Source organism: Anarrhichthys ocellatus, unplaced genomic scaffold, assembly GCF_004355925.1.
Source record: "Anarrhichthys ocellatus isolate YVR2014 unplaced genomic scaffold, GSC_Weel_1.0 scaffold28, whole genome shotgun sequence".
Classification (NCBI taxonomy): Eukaryota; Metazoa; Chordata; class Actinopteri; order Perciformes; family Anarhichadidae; genus Anarrhichthys; species Anarrhichthys ocellatus.
This window is the reverse complement of record NW_022280058.1, coordinates 4,063,368-4,085,953: the sequence shown is the minus strand read 5'-3', so window position 1 is coordinate 4,085,953 and position 22,586 is coordinate 4,063,368. Positions and strand designations below refer to the sequence as shown.

Genomic DNA, 22,586 nt, shown 5'->3' with positions numbered 1-22,586 from the left:
TGCAACTTGTGAGTGAAAAGCTCAGCAATCTGTCACCTAAATGGATTACACTGACGTCAGAGATATTGCCATTAAATGTGAAGACATGGAAATTTCTGCTGTGGCAAAATGGCCTTGAAAGGGGGAGACGTTCTCGTTCCCATGGGTTGCTCCATCAATGTCTTCAATCCCGTCTTAAATGGATGTGAAGGGGAGCATCTCAATAGGCTTGATCCTTCTACGCTGCCATGCCAATGATCAAGTGCTCATTTGTTTCTGACAAAAACAAGAAAACTGCCATCTCGAACCCCTGTGATGCTTGAGGAGTATTACGATGTGTTTCCTTTCGTGTTTGACCTCCCCTTATTATTTTCAGCAGAGACAACCCCTACAGAAGCATCTACAATGCTAATCCTTAACATAATCCATGCATACCACAAACAGGCAGGACCAATACTTGACACCGAGGGTCTCCACATTGAGTAATTCCTTTTGATAACTGACCCAACGTGGTCCACTGTATGCATAATGATGGTACTTGGAAACAGCTGTAGTGTGTTGACGATCAATGTCTGTCCTTTCAACACAGTAATTGTGAGGCCAGAGAATGGCTGAGTAGCCAAGGCTAGCGCTGCAGGATGGCCGCTGGAGTGAGTGGCCACTCATGTATGCCTTTTAAAGTTACACTCCATCCACCCAGACAAGACTTGGGCTTGGATTTAGTTGTGTGGATGGAGGCAGCGCTGCAACAAAAAAACAAAAAAAAAATCATTGGTAGAATTGTAGGATTCGATGAGGCTTCAACACCCCTCCTCTCTCACTCCATCTCTCCCAGCTGACTCGGTATGAATAATTGACCCCATAGTCTGGGCTCCGGCTCATTACTGGGGGAAGTGTCGGCCTGGTTTGTGATGCTATGAGGGAGGGTGCGAGCGCCCACCGTCCGCATGCCTGGCTTGGTTTTCCCCTCTACCTCTGACCACACACCAGTCCTTCATCTTTAATGGCCTGTGCCGTGATCGGATATCCAGCCTCTCCAACCTTCCAGCCTTGCCCATTTCATCAAGCGGGTGAACGGGTTGGCAGTAACACATCTACTGCCAGAGAGGAGTTTTTCAAGAATTCTTAAGAATTCTCTTGTGAATTTAAGGAGTTTTGGGCAGGATTATCAAAGGGTGCAAGGGTAGATGGGGGAGCGGACACTGACATCCAGGAAAGTTCTGCGAAAGTTTTCAGGTTCACACTCAAACTAGGAGAAAACTCATGGTCTTCAGGTGAGTACTCTACTTGCATGGAGTCATGACTCTTTTGAAATGGAAGTTGGGAAAGTCCATCCAGCTAAAACACAAACACCCAACAACATTCACACAACACCATGATGAAGTTTAACTCTTAAATCTTCATGTCTGACAAAACAGGTGCGCTTTAGTTACAGCTCATATGTCAGAGACATTCTCAGGTCGCCACAAGACATGTTTTTCCTGCAGCACAGTGAATCTGACACATCCGTATCCGCATACTGTAGGTGGGACAGGTAAGGCTGGTGAGTGAAGCCACCGAACACTGGCGAGGAAAACAATAGCTGACAAGACGCCCCCCAATACATCAATCAGACAAGTCTGTCAGCTCAGCTCCCTGCAGAGAGATCCATGGGAAGCAAAAGAGGGACCGCACAAAACACGGAGCCTGCAAATGAGAAGCCACAGTATGGATTGCTGCGTGACGAGCAGCCAAACTAGACAGAGACAAGGGATGGCTGAGGAACATTTGTGGGTCACGTCTACAAGGACAATTAAATAGTGTGTGGGCGATAATGTGCCTTGTGCGGTGCTGAAGCATAACAGAGAGAGAGACATAAACTACGCTAATTTCAATTGAATCGTAATTAAGCTTACTGAGTATATGATTTTGGCAACTGAATTTGATTGTTTAATATTGTTAGTACTTAGTATTTGTAATCCATTTGTTTTGCCTAATTTACTTTAAAAACTATTTGAAACAGAGTTATCAATTTCATTTTGCAAGCTATTCAAATATGCAACAACACACAGTTGTCAACACTGCAAAGGCAAAATCAGCATTTGTAAACTGTAGAAATAATAACATCACTCCCCACTGAACCCCTTTTCCTCTTCACAGCCATCCCTACTCATCACTTTTGTTGTTGGTGTCTAACCCTGTGATATCCATATTAGTCAAATATTCTGTCAATTGATAACATGTTTACACGGATAGTATATTATTTCTTCATTTTGTGTTTTAGCAAACCCTCACATTTTTGACTTTCTTTTATAATTTTATTATACTATTCTTATTATTTTAAGGCAATAACTAAAGAAACTGCATTCTCTGACACTCCAGGAGAGCCAGTTGTCCCGAACCTAACCAAATAGAGTTTTTGACAGCTAGTAACACTATGAAGGAATATTTTGTCGGTCCCAAATTTGGTATTATCCTGTGCACGAACGTTGGTGGCGGTAACGTGCCAAGAAATGCAGAACGTGCCATCCAAGGTTAGGAGGAAGAAGACCCCTCGGAAGCAAACAATGCAGGTTTCAAACTCTAACAGTCAGCTCTACAAATGTTTACTCGAAAAAATGAAAATGAATTCACACATTTATTAGTCCTTTATTAGTCCTTTTTATTAGGATACACACTATGGGATCTGTGAGAAACACTGATTAGAAGCTCAATTTCTTTACAAAGAAATTCACGTTACATGAACCACAAATGTGACAAATGGTAAATGGACTTGTATTTATACAATGCCTTTCTAGTCGTCCGACCACTCAAAGTGGTTTACACTACATGTCAACATTCACCCATTCATACACACACTCATGCACTGATGGCAGAGGCCATCCATACAAGGTGCCAAACTGCTCATCCGTAGCTAATCTAATGCTCATTCACACAGAGTCACACACTGATGGCAGAGAGCAATTTTGCATTCAGTATCTTGCCCAAGGACACTTCAACATGCGGACTGAAGGAACAAGTCCGTTTCGGAAGATGGAACTTCCAATTTTCCGATTGCTGGACAACCTGCTTTACCTCCTGAGCCAAAGCTGGCCAGATCAGAAAACGGTCATGTCATTTACATATGAGAAGATTTTGAGAAGATTAAGTTCTGGGGGCTCTGCTGCAAATCAGTGTTATTTGAGGGTATCTTCTATTATTTTGCCTAAGTGTCCAGTAAGAGCTTTACAAAGTCTTTATGCTTATTACACTTACTCAATCACCACTTTCCCCTGTGATTAGAGATTGGCACATCCTGGATGAATGGTGATGAATGGTTCTCTATTTATCACCATATATTTGTCTGTCTAAGAATCTAAAAAGTGACCTCAGTGACGGCAGAATAATGGCATTAGCTACCAGCTCTCTGGGCATTTTGAAAATATCCCATACCAAGGAGTTTACATTATTTTGACAGTAAAATTTAGTTGAAGACATTAGAGACTCCATTTATATGGTTCCCAGTGACTATGAGTGCTATATAGGCCTACTATATCTTCATATTAAGCTTCTTTTGATTTCAAGTCAACTGCAATACTGAGTGTGTACAAACATACAACCAAGCATACAAACCGTACCAATCCATAGCTCAAAAATCACCAAATATATTTCCTAGCGTCACACCCAAAATTCTGAGCACGCTCAGTTCAAAATGTGTGAGTGGCACAAGTTTCAGTCCACAGAAACAAAGAAGAAGGAGAGATGTGTCTTACCCACAATGTGGATGAAGGAGATTATCAGAGCTGTTCCTGGTTGTTTCATTGGTCGCAGGCAGCCAAGGTTTCTAGAAGAGAATAACGCAGAGCTGTCACTGTGTTTTCGGGGAGGGGGGAGTAGGGAGAGAGATTGTTTGAACTGGGAGTAAACGCTGTGAAAATGGTGGAGCTGGCATATTTACACCCAGGGTCTGCACAGGGGGATTACATGCAACGTTTTTTTGTCACCCATTTGACAGCATCATCTCATGGAAGTTTTGAAGGCTCCCCCTCATTAGCTGGGCTGGGGCTGCATTTAACACAGCTTTGAGTTTGTAAAGACAATGGCTGCCAAACCTCAAGGCCTTTAACAAACAACAAAGGAGAGGGTAACAATCAAAGGGCCCTCGTCCCATTTTGGAAACTTGAGTGAAAAGTCATCTGATTGTAAAAAAAGGAAAAAAAAGACAGGACAACTGGAGAGATTGAAATGGATATAAGTGAAAAGTGAGGTCAACCTAATTGTGCCTCAGAGGGCTTGATAACTATCTAAAGTAAAGGCACGCCACTCATCGAATGCATCTTCAAAATGTAACTGGCTAGTCATTCTTCATTCATTCAGATTATTTTTATTTGTTGCATTTATACTGGTCAAGAAATTGTATCCCAATCAGACCATGTGGAAAATAACAATTGTAGGAAACATGACATATAAAAATGACAAATCCCATTAATACTTGAGAAACGTGAAATGTGCTTCCAAAACCAACTGCAGCCCAACCTCAAGCAAACGACACGTACTTCTGCATTCTGTTGCTATCTGTTAAGTAAAATCACGTCACATTGGACATCTTTGATTTGACCTTGAATTAATGCAGTGTACTTTTGAGGATATCAGGGAATTGAACTATTTCATTCTCTGTAGATATAAGAAAACAATTACGACCGAAATATAAAAAAATAATCTGTAAATGTCTATGGTTAGAAAAAATAGAGAAATGCCGATGTCTTGTTTTGTCCGACCAACAGTCCAAAACCCCAAACCAATTCCTTTATTAAACGGGTTCCATGTATTCTCTGGATGTATTCAAACTATTCCCATCTTTTAGTTTGGCAGAGTCTAACGGCCACAGCTCGCTGAGCTTGTTGATGTATTACAACAAAGTGGATGTAGCCTGAATCTGTTACAAAATGGTAAGCATGGTCTTACAAAATATATAGTTCATTTTTAAAAAAGTTCACTCAATTGATCTTGATATAAGAGAAGCCAGAAAAACAATGAGTCAAGATAGTTTGTTTGATGCTCTGGAAGAGAATCTGGTAAAAACAGCTTAAAGGGCTTCTCCATTTACTCTGTCTTTCTTTGCCTTCTCCTTAAAAGCAGCACAACAACCTGCTTGTGTTACAAACTCTCTTGCTCTGACATTTAGTCACAGCAAAGTATTTACCCACCAATTACCCACAGATATACCCTTCGTCTCGTTACAGCCGGGGCCCCGTACGGTAAAAGGGAACAAACAATAACAACAGTGAAGGCTCCTCAGCAAAGAGAGACGCCTTATAATCCAGGCAGACATGAGAAAGAGGGGTGTGGGAAGAGCTTGTATTGATGGAGACGAAATTGAACTTGATTAAAAAGCAAACAAAACAAACCCCCTACAAAACACAAACACTCCTCACACTTTGTGAATGGGCCCACACAAAGCTAATACGTAGCTAGCCAAGCACTCCTGAGGAGGCGAGATGAAAAGTGTTTAAAAAGAGAGAGATCTTCCTTTGTTTGCCTGACATTTTCACACAATTATGTACAGGATCCAAAGCAGTGCACCCGGTGTTTCTCCTTCTCGACAAGTCACAAGAAGTTTGGTGGGGGTTTTTTCTCTCCTTTCTCTCACCTTCCTTTTTACTTTTGTGTCAAGTTGATTAAATGAGAGCGTGTGACACAGATCTGCAGGGTAATGACATCTGGCAGAACAGTGTCATCATTTTTCCTGATGGAGTAACACTGACTTAACCAACTCTCCGTCAAGTAATATTAAGGCTGTTACACATTACGGCACCTAAATGACACACAGACACCAACTGAGGCTCCTAGTAGCATCTCAAAATATGGGTTTGATTGCACTTTTTCACTGACAGCACTCAGAATTAGAGCTCGTCTAATTGCTTTATTTACATCATGAACTACATTAAATTGAATCTTTTCTTTTGTCTCATATTGATTCCTACAGGATGATTAAAAGCATCACAACGTGGCTTGTTCGGTGGGAGCCATTATATTTACAGGTGGAATGTGTCACTGGCTCATAATGAAAGAGTCCATGCAATAAATTTACAATAAAAAAAACATGACATGAGATATAATGCTATGGGCAATTAAATTCAGCTGCACAGAAAAAGACCCCGCAGCCCTTATACATATTCACTCTCCCACTGAAATCCATAGGAATTGCTAAGTCATCCTCCATGTCTCTGAGGCATTCGCGTACAATGGCACTTTTATCATATGCTTATCAGTGGTGGCCCCTCTCTCATAGTGCTCGATCTTTTGGCCCCTCAATCACGGAGCATATTACTCCTCTGTCAGAGCAAAGCACTTCCTAACGACAGGGAGGCCAGCTGGGACTGAGGAGAGGGCAGGAGGCACACACATTAACATAATAATCCAACCACACTCCCACAGGCCCCGGGGCCAGACAGCATATTAGGTAGGCCCCCCTCATGAAGGTCCTTGCAGGAAATAAAGCTGCTTTATGGTGAGCCTGTCAACCTGTGGTGAAGGCGAGGCTTCACCTGTGCTAATTGCTGACGGAAAAAACAACAACACATGGTGTTATAAAAGCCCCTCATGTGTAAACAGTGATATTGTTAGGTGCTCAAAAGGGCTATGTGTTGGGTAACGTGAGGTATAACTTAACCTAGTTCTCTGAATATCTCACAATGGATTAAAGAGAATAAGTTAGGCTGTTTCTTTCTCTCCCTCTCTGAGCGCACTTGCTTTGTTGCCTTCTACATCACATTGCAACACAACATAACCCAGTAGCCTGACACATATTTCTGAGTATAGGAAGCATCTTCTCGCCTCCTCATATTTACTGAAGAGAGATACGAAGAGACATAGGCTTTGAGGACAAGAGAGACCGAGAGGGGAGAGAATAAGGGGGTTGGGTGTTGGTTCCGCAGCCTTCCCTGTGGCATAAACTGAGGAGCGTTAGCAGCATGCACTGAGGCCTGTGATCCTTTGCACTGGGGTCCCATGGTACCTTGTGTGGCCTGCACATTTCTAATCACATGAGACACTTGCCATCATTAAGTCAAAGCCATCATAATAAAGCCATGCGGCTATAACACGCCGCTCATGCCTGGAGACACAACAACAAACAGCCAATACACCAGCAATAACTGAAAAGTGTGAAAAAAAAGAGACTCAAGTTCAGCTATTCAGAGAAACTTCAGCTTCTGTCAAACCCAATTCAGCGTCACATCCACTGGTAGAAAAAAAAAAAGAAGTTCATATGGAGAAGAGAGCCAGCAAGTAATGTATTAGGAAACCAGCAGTGAAGAGCTGTGTGGAGGATTTTCATTGGGAAGCCTGTCTGGCACAGCCTGACTTGTCAGAGCACCTCTAATGTGAATGTCCCACTGACTACTACTGTAAGGCTGTCAGTCGCTGGTTTGGGTCCTTGACTGAAGACTCTCACTAGCAGTTCGCACACAGTAATACCTCAGTGGCAAGAGAGAGGCAGGCAAGGAGGAAGAGAGGAGTGAAGAGAGAAAGAGGATCTCCACAAATCATTTTGATCACGAGACAAGGTAGCAGTGAGGTAGACCTCCCCCAGCCCCCGCCCCACGAGGAGACAACTCTCTAATTGGTGGAAAGGGCAGCCCGTCCGTGGCCGTGTGCACTCTCAGATCTCTCCCAGGACAGCCGAGGCAACGTGCCAATTACTGCCAATTGTTGGCCTGTGGTTGAGATGTGGACAGTTGTCCGCATGGAATAAGAGTGAAGGCCTGGCAAACGCTCCTGCTGACGCTGATATCACACAACAGCAGTACAATATTGTATTGTTAGCCTGAAAAACTTTCATAAAACAAGCTATTACTATCATTTTTAATACATTCTGTTTGATTTAGCATGCGGCTTCTGTGAAAAACTCGAAATATATTAAACACAATCCTGACAACACCTGCAGCCATGTGGAGACTGAGTAGCTGTTTCAAGCCAGGCGCCTTTAACACCACCTGACGGAGGCTCTGCTTTTCAACAGACCAAATATACCCCATGTTTAGTGGGGCCAGCAGAACATTATGGGGGTCCTATCTGCGGAAGTTGAACATATACTACCTCATCCATTATCCATTAGCCGCTCATCATGGTATAGGTCAGAGCTAGAGCACAACCTCTCCCAGCAGTCAGAGAGAAGCAGAGAATAGCAGGCCCTCACAACTCCGCTCACCCACAGCTCATAACAAGGAAGCCGGAGAGTGTAGTAGAGAGGAGGGAAAACAGTCATAATTCTTGTTCAACTAAAAATCACTATAATGCTCTTTAATTGTGTAGGCAAAAATCTTTTCAAAAGAGCATGGTAATTTTACCCTGTTAAATTATTCAGCGCACATTAATAACGGTCGGGGCCGGGGTGGATGAGAGCGGCTGTTTTAGGAGTGATGAGCTGCCGGAGCTGGGAGACAGGATCTCACTAAGGCAGCTTTAAGCCTCGTTTTAAAGTTACATTTTCAAGTAAACGACATTAAAAAATGACCCGGAGTAACCCTGAAAGGTACAGGGACTGGATGTTGGCGCATGGCCTTAAATATACTCATAAAAGACGCCTTTCTGTGGAACAACTTCTCAGTGAGAAGCTTGAAACGAACAGAAATTGATCATTTATTAACAAAAGATGAATATTTACGGTTCATTTGTTTATAGCGAGCATGTTTTAACCCACACCAAAAGGCTTTGCTTCAATGAAACATTAGAGATAGGCTTGTGTAAGCCATAGTAGAACAACCGACACAAAGAGAAAAGGTCACAACCCAGATCTGATGAAGGGCAGTGTTCACTATAGGCTTTAAGGGATTCCAGCCAGCAGATAGCACATTCAAGAGAGCGATGCAAATGAGAATTTGCATGAACCATGCACCAGCAAAGGTAATATACATAATTGGGGGAAGGGGTGGCAGGGTGTAAGAAGGGGGGGGTGGTGGGGGTCTCCATCAAATACGGACATAAAGCAACACTTTCTATACTTAATAATTAATGCAATACAGTGCACACACATTGCATGAGATGCTTATCACCCATTCGTTGAACAATGGCTTTTAAGTGCACTAGAACATAGTGAGCCTGACAAAATATGCACAAATGTGCGCGAGATAAAGATGAAGAAAAGAGTCTTCCCAAGGCAGAGAGAGCTTAACTATTCTTCTCAGTTGAAAGTCAGGGGTCTACTTTAAATATTTGTGTATTAAACACGACACAGAAGATGGAATAAATGGAGGACTCTTAAAGAAGTGCAGGGCCTGCAGGAGAAAGCAACATGGAACTGCGATGTTTCTTGATGTCAGTCGGAATAACACCATCAACCATAGTGAACAATAAGCTACGGCTTCAAATCTTGCAGAAATTATAAACCAGTGTGAGTCAGATGCTTAGTGGCTACAACATGTAACTGTACTGGAAATGCTGGCGTAACCGGCCTGGTCTTTAAAGATGAAGTATCGGCTCAGTTTTAGGACAGAATTTAAGAAAAATAAAAGAGCCAAAAATAGATCGCTAATGTTGAATCAGTTCAGTGTCAACACCTAAAGCTTTCGAGGTACGCATCAATTAAATCTAAATACGCTGACTCTTACACGGTCTGTTTGTTTATTGAGGCAAGTCAGGGGGTGTTCTGAGCCTCAGAACTGCATTTAAAGCTGATCTGGCTCCTTCAGACAGAGCTGCATCCGACTTCCTGTTGTCGACTCGCAGTTGCCACAGAAAAATTGCTGCTGCAGCCTTAGAGAACCTACAGCGCTTTGTATGCCGAAAGAAAAGAGTTAATTAGAAATACAAATTCTCCCAGATTGTTATTAATGGGAACTGTAGAGTAAGCAACACATATTTTGTGCCCATAAGTAATTCTCAGGTATCTTTGATCTGTGGCCCACAGCGGATGCTGCTGCGTGCCGCTGTCTGGCTTCTGGGATTCTGCCAGCGCCAGACATCTGGCTACTTTGTTATCATTGGCTGATCTGCTCCCGGGAGGCCACTCTTGTGACACCAGGCAGAGAGTGTCCTGGCAAGGAAAATTATCAGCACATTTTGAGTGGATTAGAGTTCCAAAGTGGTCCTCAAATCTCTACAGGGGTCTGGTGAGCCATGCTCTACTGGGGGTTCCTCAGGGCTCTGTTTTGACAACACTGTTGATTTGAATGGCAGCGAGGATACAGCTCCCACTGTTGCATCACAAGTTTCATGCAACATCTTAGGAAGTGGAAAAAAAAAAAGCCCACCAATTATGATCTGTCAGATAGGTGGAAATGCACCAACGGCTTCCCTTGATTAGTGCGGAGTTTCTGAGTAGCAGCAAATGTTTGTACTAGAGTGCGGTATGTCGTTTATACAGTGTTATATCTGGCAAAAATGTATTAAGTCGGCATTTGTTTTTACTGACTAATGCAGTTTTGTTGTTCTTCAAATTCTGCAGCTATGAAATTTTCAGTCACGTTCATAATACCTTTGCCGTGAGCTTTTTTCTTCTTCTTTTTTTTTTTGAACTCTGAGGGAGTTAAACATGACTCCATCTCAAAGGTTGTGTGTGACAATCCGTCATACAAAACACTTGTTTAGAGGTCAAAGAAAAGAATGCTGCCTAAGCAACGGCTTAGTGGAGGGGAAAAAAAGCCATCATGTGACAATCTGAACCTTATTCACTGGATTGATTGAGGTATCGTGTCTTCTCCTTTTTTCCTCTTGGCGTTTCCATTTGTGAATACAAAGCTGCGGTGACCCATAAATATTACATGGTGTGGAGATGCAAAGCAGGAATTAATGAGTGGGGTGTGTGTGTGTGTGTGAGAGAGAGCGTGTGTATGGCAGGTCCCTGTGGGATTCTGCTTAGACAGGCGGGCATGGTGAGGGTGTGGTCTCTCTCTCTCCCTCTGTGTCTCTCTCTGGTCTCTCTCTCTCACACACACATACACACACACACACACACACACACACACACACACACACACACACACACACACACACAATGTAGACTACATTTTCTTCTCCACATCTCCACTGGGCTGCATGATTTTTTGACCAGTGTGCTAACCTCCCTGTCAGTGGCTCTGTGGTCGCCCGCTGTTCAGCATTGTTTTTACTCTCACCTGTTATTCTGCACAGAAAGAGGACTCCTGCTTCAAAGGGAACTTTGACTTAGAAATAATTGGTGCTGAAATAATTAGGTGGTTTATCACTACATTAACAGAAATGCTTAATAACTTATAATCATTTTAGACATTTAAAAAAACAATTTTCTGACATTTTCTGATCAATCAGTTGATCAGAAAAATAGTTGAGAGGTTAACTGATAATGAAAAATAAGCATTAGCTGAAGCCCTGGTATTGATTTCTACAATTCCACTACGCAACGTTCTGACATCTAATGTGTCTCGATAGCAACTTTGTCGATTAATCGATTAGCTGAGCGACAGGAAATTATCGCCAAATATTCAATACTTATTGATAGTTGATATTAATAATTCATTAACCAGTGAAGTAAGTTTATTAAGTAAAAATGACAAACATTATGTGAAGTTAAATAATCAAAATATTTTCAGTTTTGGACTATTTGGACAAAACAAGCAATCTGAAGACATCACCTTGGCATTGGCATTTTTTCACTCAAAAATATAAGTGGCAGTTTCAATAATGTGGAAAATAATCATGAGTTGCAGCCCTGCTCTCTCTGTTGTGTAAAAACGTACACACCATATATTCATTTGTGCTCAACGAGCATAATATTACTACATGAACAGTTTGTCATTCAACAGCATGAACCGAGTTGTGGACCGACTGTATTCCAAACATTGTCGTAAAACAAAGCCAACATGTGATCAGGGCACTCTGAGGTGATGACAAAGTAGTTATTTGAGGTTACAAGAAAAAGACAGACAAGTAGAAAAGTACAAAGAGAGAGAGAGAGACAGAGAGAGAGAGAGAGAGACTGAGATTGGCTTTTCCTCTCTGCTTAGCATGATGAATCGGTTGAGGAGGGGCCACTTGACACCTGTCACCTAACCAGCCAGGCACAATTACCTCCAGGGGGAGGACGCGGGACTTGCTAGGGAGTTGTGCATAGCTCCCAGTGAAATAGACGAGCGTTTGAAGATCATTAGTGTTACAGGCCCTGTCTTCGTGGCCCTGTCCAACCCCCTGAATGGCTTGCTTTGATCACAGCCCTGCGTTTTTGTCAATAGTATGGGTACACCGCATAAATTATAAAGTTATACACACAAAGTCAGCAGGTAAAATGCCACACTCAATTTCTGTTTCGGACACAGATGGGGCAGCTGATTGCAGGTAATGAGCGTCACCGCTGCCCCGCAGCCAATAATGTGCGGTGGCCGAGGTCTGGTGTTGCTATCATGCTCAGGCCAACGACTTCGCGTGTTTCAAGTACAACAAAAAGAAGATAATTCAATGTGAAGCTGTTCAGATCCTGGTCTTGTCTAAATGTGACTTCAGATTCATGTGATTGAGAAATGTGGCAAATGTGTTATTTATATGATCTGTATATTTGTAATAAACAGAATTGCAGACTTGTTTGTGGTTCACTAAAAGCATATTTTACAGTTTGACAGTGTGAGGCAGGTAAATGTGACAAATAATCTGAGGCTACACTGGTGATGTTTTTAAGCCTTTAAATAAAACATAATCACTGTAAATGTTGGAGTTGTAATGAATAATAAATGCTGCATATTTTCTATAGGTGGAACTAAGCCTGAAATAAAACTTTCTTCTGTATAGAAAAACCCTATTATATAGGTTGAAGGACGGTTCAAGATTAACAGTATTGAAGATTTCACAGATGACAAACATTCAGATATGACACCCGTACAGCGCAGCTGCAGCAGCGTGCCCTCCTAAGCATTATGTTTGGCAGTGCACTGCAGTGGTTTTTAGTGGAGAAAAAAATGATCATTATAGCTGATGAGGCAAGGGCTTCAAATGATGACAGTGTGACAGCAGAGAGCTTTTTAATTTTGTCGGATCAGATTGTGACATGCTCCATCACAGGACGGAGGAAATCTTTTCATTTGTGCAGAAGAAAGGGGGAAAGGAGGTCAATTAGCATCAACCATTAGACAACCCAGTGACAAGCAATGTATTACCGCGTGGGACAGTCAAACTAATGAGAGACGCAGAAGAAATGTTCATGCAGGTTGGACAGAATTCTGCAATCATCCTGCTACATTAATCACTTGTATAGCACTTGACATACACATTCTTTATAGTCACATACTCCGAGGTGTAACTCCTCGTATGCGCTGCCTTCATCGTCATCGTTTGTTGTCATTATGAGGTCGGGTTTACTCAAAGGAACGTCTGTCCTGTCAAACGTTATCCTACAGAACCATGGGTATCATCGCTACATCAGCTGTATGCAGTTTACACTAATTCATGCTTTAATGCGTAGTGAAAATTGTTATTGTTTTTGTGTCATTCAAGGTTGATCAGCCAAATCTGGAGGATATTTTATCAGATGTGTGACCATATTGTTTTAAAGCTCACGGAGGCCTCGACCAATATGATCTTTGCCAAAAGCAGCATGAGAGAGAGGATCTCATTTTATCGAAAGAGACAATCTCAAAGGGAGTAATTTTTTTTCCCCCCCTTTGCCAGGCAGGCTTTATTTGACTGGCTGTCAGGTATAACTCTCTCGATATTGATCTGAAGTACCTTAAGGTATGTGACATCATTATGAGGCTTGACCTTATCATCTGCTGCCCTGCAGCCAATAGGCAGCGCTGGGCCAGAATCTAATGCCCCCCCCCCACACCCCAAAGGTTGGTACCTGGTGCGTAATAGGGAAATTGGTGGTGGTGTTATTTGTTTTCCTGACCTCATGGCACACCTCACTCTCAAGGCCTCTAATCAGCCATGGCCTGGGGTTGGCTTCACTACCAGACCAAGTTAGTTGGCTTTGCTGTTGGTTATCGTACTGTAGTCCACTTTAGCGATTATATTGGCCATACAGTATGGCAAAATATGGACACATTGTGTGTGTCTAGTCAGCAACAACCAAACTGATATGATCAGAGCTATCATCAGACTCAACGCTAATATTGGCTGATTGTACAAAACCCATATTTATAATGCCATTTTTTTAGCAAATTAACACTGCTATCTTATAATCTTTACTTGTGGAGTTTACGTTTGTGCCACTAACCAGGGGCTGTATGGTTAGAGTACCTTTGATAGTTTGTATATTGGACTAAATCCAAAGTGGCAGAAACGTGAAAACGACACGCACCTTCATCTTGTCCTCCCCAGGAGAGAGCGGTCAGCCCTCGGGAGCTCCAGGAGACGGACCCGGTCAGTGGTTGCAGCAACTTGTATTCAGCCATTGCAAACCCTGGCGACAGGAGTCCCAGTGGGCTGGTGGAGCACTGGGTTTAACCAGTAACTGCAGCAACAGATAAGTTTGCTGTTCTGGCGGGGAGTCCGGGCAATTCCTTTGGATCAGACCTCCAGTGCTGGGGTTTGCACTGGCTGAATTCAAGTGAACAGCTGACTGGGGGTTCGTTTGCCGTAGCTGCCACACACTCTAGTCCCGGCAAAGCCGCTTTCCGGCAGCGGGGAGGACAAGGCGAGGGTGCAAGTTGCTTTCTTTATTTCTGCCACTTCAGATTTAACCTACAAACAAACTATCAAAATGCACACAGACCATGGATGTATTATTGACATGCCTTTGCTGCAGCTTTTTCATTCTCTAGACTGAGGGCAGACTGATGCTAGTGACTCACTATCGCCTCTCCAGGTACAAGTGGTATTGCAAGACAGGACGGGCCTGGGCTAGCTGGTTAGCTTGCTGATTTCAGTAGATATCTCTGCAATACAATACATACAGTTTTTGTCTTTGACAAAACATCAACAATGTAAGCTCTTCCCGTTTTGGTAATAATGTTCATTTTTTAAATGTTTTAAAATATAATTTTGCTCATATCTTACATATTGCACCTTTAACCTCAAATGCCAAAATGTAAGATTTTTTTTTTTGGTACGGTTACAGTAAATTGAAGTACATGGTTATGGTAAATAAACTAAAACAAATCAATATTTTTATATTCACGATAGATTAAATGCATTATTGCATGTTTTGTTGGTCCAATGGCCTTTTGTTATCATCAAATGAATTGTTATTTTATCACAAAAGAGGCCTAATTGATAATATGTCATAATCTGCCTTAGATGCTCAACATTTCAGGTCACAATAACTATTTTAGAAAAAGTGGCTTTAATTAAACGTCACAGGCAAACAAGCGGTTCTGTGTCAACCAATTAAAAGTAATTAGAATATCCTGAGAACTGTTAATGCTTTTATTCAGCCCCACATATAGATCAAATAGAAAAAAAAGTCTCAGTTTGCATACCAGTTCAGCTGCAACTCAAGTGCAGTTTTTGAAACCTCTTTCATTATCTCAAGTGGTGAGCCACTTGTTTCCCTCTGAGAGCTACATTACAGTGTGTGACATTTAGTAACTCCTGAAGGCGTCTACCTTTTGTAGTATGCATTTAAACAACACATTAAAGCCACAATGCTCCTTGCGGAACCTGTCACATTTCCCAGGTAAAGCAGATGAATAAATAAAGCTTTGTTGTTAGTGGCTGAAATACATCCCCCTTCTTTGTGTGATTTGCTGTTGCCTTGAGTTAGATCCTGATCTCTTTGTAGACCCTCTCCCAACAAGCATTGACCTTCTGCTCCGACATGGAAAGAGCTCCACGAGATCAGAAAAGGGAGGGGGGAGCTGTGAATAAAGGCATCACCACTGCGAGCAGCCAAGAGACTTCATCCACTTCACTCCGCACTTCTCTCCCTCTCCTCTGTCTCTGTGTGCAGCTCTATCTCTGTGTTCAGTCGAGGAGCGGAGATACCTTGTTGGCGGCACAAAGGAGCGGCTCTGTAATAAAAACAGCTGTCTCTGGTGGTCTCGGTGTAATTGGGATTGTTAACGTGGAGAGCTCCTGAGGGAGGCTGAGAAGTGTATGTCTTTGTGTAAAGCACACAGACACCTCTGCAGCACTCCTTGATTCGGATGTAAGTAGGAGAGTGAGGAGGAAAAAAAAAAGCAAACAAGTCACCTGAGTTATATCAAGCCTTGCTGCATGTGCTCTCTCTATTTTACTTGGGCTTTACTTTTATTTTTAGACAGTGCCGATTTATTCAGATGTAGTAAAGCTCCTTGAAGTGAGAGAATTCTGTTCTTGCACAATTCTGCTGAGGGTTTGTGTTTTTTTAAAAGGCAAGGTGTGACTGCACCTTCCAGCGTCGAGACAAGTCTTTGTATGATAGCAACAATCCCTCCAATTACTGGATCAGTGTGATGACGCAAAATTGAGGCCAAAAATATTTTTTATTAACTGGAAGGGCATTTTAGCTGACAACACAGTAACATTTTAAGAAGTGACAGCAAAACCAGCCCAATCTCAAGAGTTTGGGATGTTTCTCATTTGGAGGCCTTTTTTATACATATCAAAGGATTTGTTACAGCGTAAAATGATTCGGACATGCCATTTTCCTGAATAAAACCTTGTCATGCGTTATATATATACTGTATATATGTTTTTTTTTGCTAATAAATTATTTAGGATAAAAAAATGCATATGCTCTGCTATCATAGCCCATATAAATAAAAGCATTTTAACATTGTAAAATAAAATAATACATTAATTAAACATTATACAAATAAAACCACTTCTATGTTTGCCAAACCAATGCATGCAATTCTTCTGGAAATATCCAGGATTGCCCCTTAATTGTGTTTCTGTTTGCCATGGCAGACCCTTCAAAGGTGATTCTGTTAACCAGTCTGACAAACTGTCCTCCCTCAAACGTGAGATAGCTGTTGGCACAGAAAGTAAAAGCTTTGTGAACACACTCAGGAAAGTGTTGAAAATGTACTTCAAAGTCAATTACTTGGGAGCAGCTCAGGCTGATTTATTTGACTTAAGATGTACTTTTTGTGTGTGTGTGTGTGTGTGTGTGTGTGTGTGTGTGTGTCTGTTTCATTGTGGATGAAAATTTCATACACCAATTTAGAGGTGGTGAAATATAAATGATTTCTTTAAAGTTTCATCATAAATCAGTCTGTCGGTATATGTGAGCAGACACTGATTGCTCCTTGATGTCTCCTGAGCCTGATCTCTGTCACCTGGTGGCTACTGCAGCGCCTGTTGTCCCGCTGGGGAGGCAACATATTTCTGCAGCTGGATGGCTCTCTTGCAATGCTAAACTGCCATGCAGCAACACCAGACGGGGTTTCCTTCGCAGCCGTGGGGACATATCAAAGGTCTGCGTGCATCAAAACGACAAAAAAAAACTGACATCCCGACGTATTCAAGAGAGCGCGTCAACCGCTATACGTTAACGCTGTAACGTCGGTAAGCCAGCTCGATCTAAACGCTTTCACACGGTTATGGAAGCGGTGCGCAGGCTGCGGCCACATACCAGGGCGGCGATGTGTAGCCTATAATTAGGATAACACCATAATTAATAATCTCCAGTGAAACAAGGGGGGATTTGATGTGGAGTCCTTAACATTAGCGATTTATATTATTAACACGTTGACGGGGATAAAGGGGTCAACCCACTGTCTGTCTTAGTAAGACATAGATCACTGCTACAAGATGTCACACCTTCTTGTGTGTGAGTGTGTGTGTGCGTGTGTGAGAGTGTGTCTGCGCGCGCACGTCCGCTATGTGTGCTGTGTGTCGAGAGTGAGAGGTGTTTTGAAAAATTAGAGCCATATACAGAAAAAAAGAGAGGAAAGAAAAAATCCAAGAGGCATTGTTTTCTATATACTTTCCAACCTCCGAGAGACTTACATCGTTACAATTATCTCACCCTACAGACGTGACCATACTAAACACATTAGACACCCCTTGTTAATTACAACGTGATTAAATGTTTTAATTACGTTACCGATGATGTGCCTTAATTAGAGGAGAGATAAGATAATCGCCTGCTATGAAAAGCATGTATATTTGCAATTAAATAGTGCTAATTATTTTAAACATACACTTTTATCGTCAGTCGCTAATAGTGCTATTATTGGCATGCTAAACACCATGCAGAAAACAATACAAAATAGGTTACAATTTTGTCACAAAGTTTAGTAATTTATTTCTGGTATTTTCCACAAGTTCCAAGATTAATTGGATGGTCACAGCAACAAAGGAGAAGAAATTGTAGGCGATAAGATGAAACCTTTGTTATAGGCCAACCTTACATTTAGATATGAATATAATAACGTGAGCAGTGGTCAGTCCTCTTTTTTTTACAGCTTGTATTTTTGCCGTAGGTGTTGTAATAAAATCAGAGCAATTTGAGTTAACGATTATAACTGGCATTGTGCTCTAAGCAGGAGGTGTGGAGCTGTCCATGGTATTCATCAGAGGCGCAATTGTCTATGTGGCACCAGTTGAAATCTATTTTCAATATTCAACAATAAAAAGAGTTTCAGGTGCAATAAATCGGAATTTAAAAAAAAGTCCATGAACTTCACATAAGACGTGCTGGTAACAAGGTGTTGTTGGTAAGAAGTAGTCATTTGAAATAAATGCCTTGTCGCAGACTGCCCATGCGCAGAGTCCCCAGCGGCAGCGGTGGTGTGGCTAATGAAGAATAATAAATCATGAAAGGGTTTTTCAGGTACAGCTGAAAAAGATTGTGTGTGTGTGTGTGTGTGTGTGTGTGTGTGTGTGTGTGTGTGTGTTCGAGAGAGAGAGACAGAGAGCTGTTGAGAGAGAGACAGAGAGAGAGAGAGGACGTGTGTGCGTGTGAGCGAGTAAGAGGGAGGGGGAGAGAGAGGGAGAGAGAGAGGGAGAGAGGGAGAGAGAGAGGCGGAGAGAGACTCAGTCTGCCCTTCGCCTCGGAGCTGAGGCAGTTCGGGTCCCCGCAGCATTCAACGTAGTCGAAGAGGTACAGCACAGAGAGTGTCACCGCCATTACTTCTCACTTACGGTCATTTCAAGACGGAAACTTTTCACACAAAAACCAAACAGGTCAACGAAAGCGGCGAGTGTTTTAAACTTGAAGGTTTTTGGAAATCCTGAGAGACGGAAAGAAACTTTTTCTTTTTTTTCCGGTCGTCGTCTAAGAGGAGATCTGCCACCAAAAAAAAATTCCAAGCAAAAAAAAAAAAGAGTATATAATACAAAGGTGGAGACGGTTGCAGGAGAAAAAAAGGCAGGTTCTTTTTTATTTTTGAACAATCGCGCCACAAGTCCACAACGGAAAAGGTCTCGGCTGCGCTCAGTTGCATGGCTTGTTGGTGCTCATTTGCCAAAAAGACGAGACACCTCCGCTAGTGTTAATAAATAGATGTGAAAACTTCAGTGTTGGACGACCGTCTTCAGCCTGCACTTTATTCGACAGTGACTTGAGATTCCTGCGAAGCAATTGGGCTTCAACTCCTGACCGAGGAGGCGGAGTCTTAACTTATTAAAAGGAACTTGCCGAGGCTCGGACGCCCGCAAACATGATGATGATGTCTCTGAACAGCAAGCAGCCTTTCGCTATGGCTCACGCCAGCTTGCCCGAACACAAGTACTCGTTGCATTCCTCGTCCTCCAATTCCAATGTACCCTCGTCCTGCTCGTCCTCCCGACACAGCAACAGCATCATCAACAGCAGCGGCAACAGCTCGGAGGCGATGCGCAGAGCCTGTCTCCCAACCCAACCGGTACGTATTCTGCATAATCACTGCTTAAAGGCACATTTTGACAGCCCACTTTTTTTTTTGCTTGATGTTTTTTTCATGTCTGCACAGCAAATCACCCAACACCTCCATATTTTTTTCCCCTCCTCTGCTCAACTTATGTATTCAGTCGGCTTTGCCTTGCGTATTAATTTTTATGACCTGGGATGTTGCATGTGTCTTGTTTTGTGTGCTCCTTTTTTTTGGATTCCTTTTTTTTTACATTCTGGAAGTGTTTTAAACCGAGGAGTGGAGGGAGAATTCCCTGCTGACAGTTATGTGTGCTTTCTATTTGCAATTGCAGAGCAATATATTCGGAGGGTTGGATGAGAGTTTGTTGGCCCGGGCTGAAGCTCTAGCGGCGGTGGATATAGCCTCGCAGAACAAGAGCCACCACCACCCTCCACATCACAGTCCCTTCAAGCCGGACGCAACCTACCACACCATGAACAGTCTCCCCTGCACCTCGTCTTCCTCCTCCTCCGCGGTGCCTATTTCTCATCCGTCCGGCCAACACCACCACCACCACCATCACCACCACCACCAGCCTCACCAGGCACTGGAGGGGGACCTGCTGGACCACATCACCCCGGGACTGGCACTAGGAGCCATGGCAGGGCCGGATGGCTCGGTGGTTTCCACGGCTACGCACCCTGTCCACATGGCGGGCATGAACCACATGCACCAGGCAGCCATCAACATGGCTCATGCCCACGGGCTACAACAGCACATGGGCATGAGCGACGTGGACGCCGATCCACGGGACTTGGAAGCCTTCGCAGAGAGGTTTAAGCAGAGACGGATCAAACTCGGGGTTACCCAGGCGGATGTAGGGTCAGCTTTAGCCAGCCTGAAGATTCCTGGGGTGGGCTCCCTCAGCCAAAGCACCATCTGCCGATTCGAGTCCCTCACGCTCTCTCACAACAACATGATCGCTTTGAAGCCCATCCTGCAAGCGTGGCTCGAAGAAGCCGAGAAATCGCACAGGGATAAACTTAATAAGCCCGAGTTGTTCAACGGCGCGGAGAAAAAGAGGAAGCGCACGTCGATAGCGGCGCCAGAGAAGAGGTCGCTGGAGGCCTATTTCGCCATTCAGCCGCGTCCCTCCTCGGAGAAAATCGCAGCAATCGCAGAAAAGCTGGACCTGAAAAAGAACGTGGTGCGGGTCTGGTTTTGCAACCAGCGACAGAAACAGAAACGAATGAAATACTCAGCATGCATCTAAAAGAAAAATCGCTTTAAACCACCACCCAGCAAAAGACTTGGAACTGTTTAGAGACGATGTGTATCATATTTCCTATCTCACACCTTTTTTTCCTCCAATCATCGATGACTTTGAGCTTTGAACTTCGAAAAATTCCTAAAAACTGAACAATGACTGAAAAAAACTCCAAAAAAACCCGCCACAGTCACGTCTTCTATACTCGCTGAGAGGGAGACGTGGAGTCAAGTAAAGCATCGTTTGACAGAGCAAGTAAGACCACTGTTTCCACACTTACTATGCTTCACCTTTTTAATGTCAACGCAGTATGACTTACAGGACTCTATATGCTTTCATTTTGATTTAGGATTCATTTTTAACTAAGGAGTATAATTTGCGTTAACAGAAAGACCCCGATGAAAACAGCATTGTTATGTACACACAGCGGGGCTAGTTTAACTCGAAGCACTTGGTTGGTGACTATTGTTGTTTATATCTTTGGCTTATAGGATAAGCTACATTTTCCTTCCGAGTTCATGACGATGCAGTCTGACATTTATTCAGGGTCCATGGAGGGGATTAAGAGGATAACACACTGCTTGGTGTTGAAAGCTAATATTCGATTACTGCCAAATAACCCTCTGTAAATTAATAATTTACTTGTCACACACTTAATTTTGTGTCTAAATGTGTAATTAATTCCACTTATTTTGTTACCATGTGTGATCAAAGTCAGGGATCTATTTTTAAGATACCCGGGTTTTGGATTGAGGTAGGTTTGTTTATTATTAGGCCTCAGTATGTGGACATATCGAAATAGTGGCTCACGTGTAAGGATTTCACAGAATCTCGCAATTTAAAAAAAAATAGGATTCCTTGCCGGCTGCAATAAGTTTACAATCCAGCGTGGGCCGGTATCTTATGAACTATTTATTGAGTGAGGTCATGTTTACTTCATTATATATTTATTGGGATTCCCCCCCCCCCCTCCCTCCCTCCTCGTTTTGCTTGAGAAAATCAAATTCTGACAGCAAGGTAAGCCTGTTGTTCTGGTTCAAAGGGAAACGACTGTGAAACGTGCAGTCACAAATTTTAGTTTACGATTTCTAACATTTGAGATGGTACAATCGAGATATATATGAGATAGTGTTCTCTTTTTAAATTATTTTATGTATGTTTTCTGCTATTTATTTGTATAAATATACGCGCATCATTATGAAGTCGTTGCTTGTTAAAATCACCTTGTTTAAGTAATGTTTTTTTCTTGAAGACAAAAGAAACAGCTTCATGGAAGTATACGTGTACAATGTAAATATTTCATTGGAACCAGTCGATGCACATAAATATATCCGTACAGGTTTTTGCTGTATTGCTGTTTTAGCTGAGGTAACTTATTTCTGTAATGTATTTTGCTTTTGGTTCCTGGTTAAATAATTCTATTAATTTATTACATCCATGTAATTTTAATTTATTTAATTATTGAACTGCAATATGTGTTTCATTAAAGAACAAACTTTAACATTTAATTGGACGTTTTCCATGACTACACTGTGTAATGTGGCTCTCCCAAACATATTATTATTATTTTATTTATGCATCTATTTATTTATTGATGAGGAGGCTGGGAACGGTTTAGCTGTGGGCTGCACAGCTTTTAAAAGACATTTTGCGGATTATTTAGGCTTATTTGACTACAAATATTGCCATTTTGTTTTTAAAGGTAACGTGACTTT

At 42.4% G+C, this 22,586-nt stretch overlaps 1 protein-coding gene across 1 annotated transcript; it reads left to right on the top strand.

The window, feature by feature from the left end:
• The first annotated feature begins 18,828 nt into the window (after nt 1–18,828).
• On the top strand, nt 18,829–22,379 carry pou4f2 (POU class 4 homeobox 2). The gene is made up of 2 exons (XM_031862971.1): nt 18,829–19,637; nt 19,957–22,379. Exons 1-2 carry the CDS (start codon nt 19,434–19,436, stop codon nt 20,875–20,877), a joined length of 1,125 nt encoding a protein of 374 aa, XP_031718831.1. The 5' UTR covers nt 18,829–19,433; the 3' UTR covers nt 20,878–22,379.
• The last annotated feature ends 207 nt before the right edge of the window (nt 22,380–22,586 follow it).

Coding starts and splice junctions, on each gene's coding strand:
- pou4f2 (XM_031862971.1), top strand. CDS start 19,434: ATGATGATGATGTCTCTGAACAGCAAGCAGCCTTTCGCTATGGCTCAC. Junction 19,638..19,956: donor CCTGTCTCCCAACCCAACCG/GTACGTATTCTG, acceptor TTGCAATTGCAG/AGCAATATATTCGGAGGGTT.